The sequence below is a fragment of the Xyrauchen texanus genome, chromosome 22 (genome assembly GCF_025860055.1).
Source record: "Xyrauchen texanus isolate HMW12.3.18 chromosome 22, RBS_HiC_50CHRs, whole genome shotgun sequence".
In the NCBI taxonomy this organism is placed as follows: Eukaryota; Metazoa; Chordata; class Actinopteri; order Cypriniformes; family Catostomidae; genus Xyrauchen; species Xyrauchen texanus.
This window is the reverse complement of record NC_068297.1, coordinates 2231505-2240155: the sequence shown is the minus strand read 5'-3', so window position 1 is coordinate 2240155 and position 8651 is coordinate 2231505. Positions and strand designations below refer to the sequence as shown.

Here is an 8651-nt window from a genome sequence, read left to right as displayed (position 1 = left end):
GCGTACACACTGCCAGCGACATCGCGCGCGACAGCGACTCCATACCATTCATTTTCAATGAGAGCACAGCGACTTCCGGCGACACGAGCTGTCGCGACCGTTGGCGACTAGATGTGGGCGTGTCCAGCGACGCGACAAAGTTGAGACGAGTTCAACTTTATTCAAATGAAGAGCGACTAATGGAAGCGACAGCCAATAGGAGAGAAGACGGGAGAGCTCACGTGATCCTTCACTCTCTCAGCTCCTGCAGTAACGGAAAGATGGATGAAAGGCTAATTCTTGCTGTTAGCAATTTCCCAGTGCTCTATGATATGTCTCTTCCCACGTACAAGGACATTTTTAAGAAAAGTACTGCGTGGAAAGGTGTATCTGAGATCGCGGGGATTTTGTGGACCCAGACAGAACGGCATTTGCATTTTCGCAGCAGATAAACCGCCGCTATGGTAAACAGCACGCCTTGTTTCTCATTCATCTTTGATATAAAGCATTTTATGTACTGATTCCATTTATATTTAGTCTTTTCCCTCCAAAATATTTGTTTTTAGTGGCAAGAAAAGAGATTCGCTGTCAACAGCAATGGAATCCGTGAATGTCATTTATAAACGTTACTAGGCAACCAGTCGTGGGAACGCCCACTGCCGACCTGAAGCGACAAAGTCGCTGGCAGTGTGTACGCACCTTTAATCGTTGTAAACTCTGTATACAGATCTACAAAACACTTGACATGAAAAACAACCTTTTTTCAATGTAAAAAACATAAATCCAGCAGTTATAAACACCTTGTACGATAATAACAATTCAAAATCTTCTCCATCGTCAATTTCATTTAGTGTGTTGTGTCAGTCATATTAAATGGCAAACACGGGAACATCTGACTAACGTCCTGGTGCGTTTCTGTGCTGGTTACTACTTACAAAACGGACTAAATTCACCAGGTAAACATTTATATGCTACACAAATTGAACCAGTCTGTCATGTTCACTGTTGTCTTTTGTTTTTGTGCTTTTATGTTGAAGTTTAGTTTAGTTCCAGTTTCCTGTTTGGTTTTTGTAGTCCTTTTGTAGTTTCATTTTACGATTGGTTTTCCCCTGATTAGTTCTCATTCCCTGATTGTCTCCCCAGGTGTTCCTCATTCCCTTGTTTGTTCCTTTGTGCATTTAAGCCCTTAGTTTCCCTGTATCCTTTGTTAGTTCTTGCATATGTTATTATGTTCTGTGCTAGGTTTCCGTTGCTTTTCTTTGTCCTGAGTTTTCCTGTTTTTATGAATAAAAGCTGCATTTAGATCCACATTCTCTGTCTACCTTCGTCACAGAAGAACTAACCTCAGATGGATCTAGCAGCAATCTTCCTCCAGTTGAGCCGGGCGAACCTCCCTTTAATTGAATACTCACGTATGTTTTGCACCATTGCCAGATGCACTGGATATGCGGACCGACACCTCAAGTCCATCTACCAGATCGGCCTCCTTGCCCGAGGACGGGAAAAGTTGCCGGAGACTGGTGAGTACACTTGGATGGTGTACGTGGATATGATTTTGGAGAGGTTTGCTCCTGAGGGTACTCTCAACGAGCCAACGCCCATGCCTGCCACGGCCAACAAGCTGGAAATCTCGTCCGTCCCAGAGCCAGCATTGCCAGCTTCGTCCGCCCAGAGGAGGAAGAGAAGAGGAAAGGCTTCTGCGCCCCAGTCTCCGCCTGCCACGGTCAGCGAGCCAGAGCCCACGCCTGCCACGGTCAGCATGACAAATTCTGTCAATAGTATACAAATGAAAGGCAACTGACCGTCAAGCCATTTATAGACTGCATCAATTTCAATTACCAAAGACTTCGAGCATCCTTTAGTTAATGTGTTGCAGTTACATACTGATGGTTATGGACAGTTTGTGCTTTTCAACATTAAATGCATCACGCGTGGACGGCTGCAACAGAGCAAGAAATACTCTTCATTCTCATCCTACTTTAAGAATGTGCGCTCTGAATTTTCTGAAAACAGTCAGGATTGAAAAAGCAGGAATTCCTTTATGGGACGGGAATGTTAAACGTTGATAAACATGGAAGCTTTCGTTCCAACGATACAAAGCAATGAACGAATTGTGGTAAAACAACCGCTTTAACACAGTGGATCTCATGAAACCTTTCAAGAACTTCATTATTATTTTGCATGCAATGACACAATGCAAAAAATATTGCTTCATTCTTTTAATGCAAAACGACATTTTTGGTGTTTAAACAAAATATAATATTAAAAGTAGGTATGTAAATGTTTGGCATCAGTCCTTTAGCAATACATGTATGCAACTAGTCTTCTTAAATCAATTCAACCATGCTTGGAGAGCGTCAAACAAGCAAACGGCGTTCCGTACGTATGGTGCAAATTTAATTGCTAGCTGGCGTCATTTTGCATATCCTACAGATGTGGCAATTTTCTTCTTTTTGGTGGCACAGCATTGACAGCAAGCACACGTTAAGTGCCCTCTGAAGTGTTCGTCTCCTGCAGGTTGCGTTTTCTCGCTGAGTTCTCTGCTGCCCCCTCTGGTGGAGGCAGCTCACTGTAACTGTCTGTGATTTGTCCTTCCTCTTCGATCGACTCATCAGCTCTCTCACTCTCGTTGTCCAGGTCAGATGTGCGTTTGTATTCTGAGAGGATGTCTTCCACCTCTTCATCCGACACATCCTCTTTCACAGTCAAAACTACATGAGACACAAATATTAAAAGTGTTTCACTGTGAGAAGTTTATCGGCACATCACTCATTGATTCTTACGAACACTGAAGTCTTGTAGACAATTTGAAGCTTCTTAGCGGCTTAGGTTGGGTTGGTGTAATATGGCATTTTCAATTTTGCATCTGCAATTTCATGACTTCATGACATGACGAGTTTTGCCTGCCATTCTTATAAGTGAGTTTTAAGACTCAATGGGCTCCATTTTCGTCAGCGCGCTAAACGCAGCGCTACGTGCAACAAAGTTGAGCTCTCATGCAACATCCGTGCCAGCGCAAAATGCAAATGGGCGCGGGTGGGAGTGTTCGCGCTATCTGTGGGTGCATGCACAGAAACTGTGGGTGTATTGTATGTTATTGAAGTGGCGCAAAGCGCAATTTGCTATTGTCCCGAGGAATAAAATACTTAAAAATATTATTCTTGTATTAAAATTTGTTTTCTTTATTTTCAGCCCTTTTTCTCCCAATTTGTAACGCCCAATTCCCAATGCACTCTAAGTCCTTGTGGTGGAGTAGTGACTCGCCTCAATCCAGGTGGTGGAGGACGAATCTCAGTTGCCTCCGCGCCTGAGACCGTCAACCAGCGCATCATCACATGTTGAGCACGTTACCGCGGAGACATAGAGCATGTGGAGGCTTCACCCTACTCTCCACGGCATCCAATCACAACTCACCACGTGCCCCACCGAGAGCGAGAACCACATTATAGCGACCACAAGGAGGTTACCCCATACCCCAGTTAATACACGAAAAAGAACGTAAGTCCATATTTCTATTCTTCGATTTCATTGCATACAGTCCATTTGCAAGACCAACTTCTTATGAATGTCTTTGTTTATATCGCTGGTGTTTGATAGGGAATGGACTATATAATAGGACACAGATGGTGCAATAACCGGAGAAGAACCTCCGAATTAAATTGCACTTTGTGCATGCAATTTCGTGAAGGTGTATGCACAAAAATAGCAAAACCTCATGGCCATGACCATTGACTGGGTGCTTAAGATTTATTGCTTTGCGCTAGGACTCTTAAAATATGGCCCAATGTCTTTGTTGATTGTACTACCATACTACTAACTGCATACTGATAAATATTTTCTGTATACTGTAAGCTATTTTTTCCCTAATAGTAGCCTAAGTGAAACAGCACACAGTATGCAAGGATAAACGATTCAATCTGTAGTATATTGGATTGTTTGAAGTGCACTTATTTGCATGCTGTGCCCAGTATACATGCTACATGCTACTTTCTTTCAATACTAGTATGTAGTATGAAACTAAGTATGCCTTTACATACTCAAACTCAGAAACATCCCATGTGAGTGTAAACTTCAATGCATTATTTTGGAAATGGCCGAATCTTGAATCAGTACCTCTTTTATTTACTATATAAGTAAATATGCATTCAATTCACTAAAAGCATTGTTAAGAACTCATTTTATAATTAAATGCATACAGTTCTGTGTAAATATTGAAAAGGTATAAATGACTTTTCTTACTGTGCATCTGGGTTTACCTGTTTTGTTGTCTTTGCGCTTTGGTCTGGATGGCCAGATCCAGTCAGCGATCAAAACCAGCATCTAATGGAGAAAGTTCAAGCTAGACTGAGTAACTGATTCAACACAAGCAGGAAGTTGACTTTAAAAAGTTTGATTCCACTACATGTGAGAACCGCCCACTGAATCCTCATAAGAGCCGCAGAATCGAACAGTATTACACAACTCACAGTTGTATAATGTAAAGCCATCTTTATTACAAAATTGATTATATAATTCCTTCTGGTGCAAGTTATCAAGTATCTCTATGTGCGATCTGCCTTCTAGAGCGCTCGCAGCAGATGAAGTCAAGTGCACTTTGTTGGTTCCCTCAACTAAATGCGAGGAAAGATTTTTTTTCATTTTAGATCTGTACAGACAATGGATCATCCATGGAAATATTTATGCATGAGATACTTTCATGCAAATCACTTTGTGCTATGAAAATGAATATTATGGTTTTTAAACTTACCAGGCCGAGCACCAGTACCATAAAGAGCGTAATGATGACAAATATCACGTAAGAGCACCATGAAGGAATTCCCAAAGTATTGGTCAGATGTGTGTGGATTTGCTGGGATAAATGGGAAAACAAAGAGTTAAATGTATAGCCTATATACAGTATTTAATACAATTCCAGCTCTATTTTCATAGAGCTGGAATTACAAAGTGCAAGTGGGCATGGGTGGGAGTATTTGCGCTCTCTGTGGGTGTATGCGCGGAAACTGTGGGCGTATTTTATGGTAATGAAGTGTACCTCAGCGCAATGTTTAAACTCAGTTCCTGCATTTGCAGTTTGGAGATTCCACCAGCAGGTCCTAATAAAGTTGCCCAAAATAACGTGGAACATAAATCGATGTCCCAACAATCACTGTTGTAGCCATTTTATTAAACACAAATGTATGTAATTTGTGTAAAACTATCTATAGGTCATGGTTTATTGTTTAATTATTATTAAAATGTTTTTATTGACAATTATATTTATGAACTAGTTTTTATTGGTATTTTTCCACCTGTTGTCATATTATATTATACATATGGAGTGGTGGTGGCGTAGTGGCTAAAGCACATAACTGGTAATCAGAAGGTTGCTGGTTTGATCCCCACAGCCACCACCATTGTGTCCTTGAGTAAGACACTTAACTCCAGGTTGCTCTGGGGGGATTGTCCCTGTAATAAGTGCACTGTAAGTCGCTTTGGATAAAAGCATCTGCCAAATGCATAAATGTAAATGTATTAAAACCGTGCACGATTACAATGATTTTTAAAACTTGTGGTAAATGCTGTTCACACACACACACACACACACACACACCCAAAATGAGTCTGACGCATGGGCGCAGCATGCAACATTGTTATTGTAGTTTATTTAGTGTGAAAACATGGCGGAAGGCAATGAAAGCACTCAGGAGAATTTCCAACGTTCCAATAAGACCAAATCAGAAGTGTGGTCATATTTTGGATTTTATAAGAATGCTGATAGGGCAAATTCTGTCACGTGACACTATATTTTTGTGTTAATGGCAATTTTCTCTAAAAACAAAAGTGTTTGCAAACCAGTTTTTTGCGACATTTGAAGTATCGACATAAGAGTTTATGTGGTAGAGTTAAACGGGAAAAAATTATGTCAACACTTGTAAAAAAATTCCATCCGCTTTATGTAACGCTGCTTTGAAACGATGTGTGTTGTGAAAGACGCTATACAAATAAAAATGACTTGAAAGACATGACTTTATTTTGATGACATTTAGGTGCTGCTGTGGCTCAGGTGGTAGAGCGGGTCGGCCACTAATCACAGGGTTGGCAGTTTGATTCCCGGCCCACATGACTCCACATGCTGAAGTTTCCTTGGGCAAGACACTGAACCCCAAGTTGCTCCCAATGGAAGGCTAGCGTCTTGCATGGCAGCTCTGCTGTCATTGGTGTGTGAATGTGTGTGTGTGAATGGGTGAATGAGTCACAGTGTAAAGCGCTTTGGTAACCTCTAAGGTTAAAAAAAGCGCTATATAAGTGCAGACCATTTACCATTTAAGTGATGTACATTCATACCACTAATACACGGCTTTTCAAATAATTACGGGGACATGAATTGGTGATTTGAGATGAATGTTTTAAAATTGTACCTGTTCTTTAATTATTTTATAATCCGTTAATAAGTCCAATACAAATATTGAAGTCCTCCGATTTAATTTTCAATACATTTATGCATTTGAAAGCAGAGAGCGTGAGACGTGAAAGAAGCTGGAGTTTCAGGATGAGGGACCAGAATCAAGAATTTCAGAGAGCTGTTTAATAACATGTTATGTAGTCGCCCAACCAACATATTTTGAACATTTAAAAGTCGTATGGATGACATTTATGCTGACTGTCTGTGATTTTTGGAGCTTCAAAAGTCTGATCACCATTCACTTGCATTTTACGGACCTGCTCAGCTGAGATATTTTACTATTTGTCTTCAAATGTGTTTGGTGAAGAAAGAAAGTCAAACACACTTGGGATATCACAAGGGTGAATAAATGATGAGAGAATTTTCATTTTTGGGTGAACTGTCCTTTTAAATCATAATATTCAAAATAGCCTGTATTAATTAATCGTCAGCCCAGTTTCATACAACAGCCCAGTTTAAGAAAAAAATACATCTGTGTGTTTTTTTAGACAGTAAAGGAATATTTTACAGCAGTGAGGATGGAGATTTCCATCCTGGTACAGGTTCAACTGCCGCCCACTTCCTCTCCACAACATATGCTTGAATCTCCTCAACCGTCCGTGCTGATACATATTTCCGGAAATTTCAATCTTTAGCACTGCAGCACAGATGGATAGTTGGCAACAGATATCATTATTTGGCATTTTATAAAATAATGCAATAAATGTATCATTTCGAAGTATGCATGCATTTTTCTAATAATCATTTGTATGCAATTTTTAAGTAAAAATAATATCAAAGAATATCTCATTTTATGGGTATAGACCATCATCATCATCACAAATAAATACATAATGTTGTAACACCTGAGAGACTTCAGTAAGATCTACAGAGACTAATTTGGACTTACTGAAAAATAGTGGGGAGTGTTGTAACCAGAAACCTCCCACTCAAACCTGCAGAACAAAAGAGGAGAGGAGGAATATAAAGACTCAGAAATCAAGATAAAACAGCGAGCACATCCTATACCGGATGAAACAATCCCTTCGGCATGGGGAGGCGTTATATTCTCTATAGCTGAACCGTAATAAGAGTAAATCCTGACAGTTAAATACAGTAAGAGGCGTTTTCTCCCCAGCAGCTGAGGTTTCCGGAGAAAACACACTCTGTATTCTGTCTATTTGGGAGAGAAACGCCATTCAAAACCCACTGCAGGTGGAAGCAGCTGTTTGTGGAATCACAAGAAGAGCAGAAAGCCTTCATTACAGAGACCTGATTTACACAGGCATCATTAGTGGGTTAAATGCAGCAGCAAACTTTGCCTGCCTTTAAAATGCAATTAGTGTTCAAAGGGATTCAGCTAACAAGCTCAGGATACAGTATAGCAGTGATAAAGACTTTCAACTCCTTGTAATGCCACTAAAAGATGGTACAAACAACATGGCTACATTTTTAAGAATAAAAGCCCGCCTTTACGCTGTCTGCCAATGCTAATGTTTTCCCAGATATCAGCCGTAGATCTTATTATATGCACGTGCACAACAAAAACAACAGATTTGTGCCACATTTGTGCTACAAATTTGCCGACTTGTGCAAAGGCTAGCACCTCTCACGTTTTCTTTTCAGATCCCTTTAAAAGTCTCTCTGGAATAGATTTAATTTGCGCCACATGACAGATGTTAAAGCAAGTATCTACCAACAGCAACAGAGCAAACAATTCAGTACAGCTCAGTTCGCAGGGACGCGCTAAACACATTTATATAAAGTCAGACGTCCGTGAAAGATATTAACACACTGATGCTGATTAGCCTATACGCCAATGAGAATTTCACATTATTGATAGAAGACACCACATGCTTTACATGTGCCTCATTCTCACCATTTTATCATATATGTTGTACTATTTAGTAGGACTGGGTATATTAAATACAGATTTCTCCATTTGATTCAGTTCTGATTCATTTAGGTACAGTGTATTTCCATTATAATGAGCATTGTGCTTGCATACGACAGAATTAGCTTTCTCAGCTAACTGTGTAATTATACCATTTAAAATACTCATACTCAACATCAGGGCCCAATTATGCTGTTCTAGCGCTATATATTTAACAAATAGAACAACACAAACAAAAGTCTCCAAAAGTTAAGCTTTATAGGTTTATTTTCGTCCCAAAAAGGATCGTATTGTTTCATCAAACATGGATTAAACTACTGGAGTCGTATGGATTACCTTTATGCTGCCTTTATGGCC

General features: G+C 40.0%; 1 protein-coding gene across 2 annotated transcripts in view; it reads right to left on the bottom strand.

Moving 5' to 3' along the window:
• Positions 1–2193: 2193 nt before the first annotated feature.
• LOC127662459 (thioredoxin-related transmembrane protein 4-like) overlaps positions 2194–8651 on the bottom strand; it is a 115056-nt gene continuing 108598 nt past the window's right edge. The window contains exons 3-7 of one of the 2 annotated variants that reach the window (XM_052153635.1): positions 7311–7356; positions 6930–7058; positions 4727–4828; positions 4236–4299; positions 2194–2690 (exon numbers count right to left, since the gene is read on the bottom strand). In XM_052153635.1, coding sequence (XP_052009595.1) covers positions 2464–2690; positions 4236–4299; positions 4727–4828; positions 6930–6953 — 417 coding nt within the window. In that variant the 5' untranslated portion in view covers positions 6954–7058; positions 7311–7356 and the 3' untranslated portion in view covers positions 2194–2463. Of the gene's footprint in view, positions 2691–4235; positions 4300–4726; positions 6679–6929; positions 7059–7310; positions 7357–8651 lie in introns of both variants that reach the window. The other variant, XM_052153636.1, reaches the window with a different exon arrangement.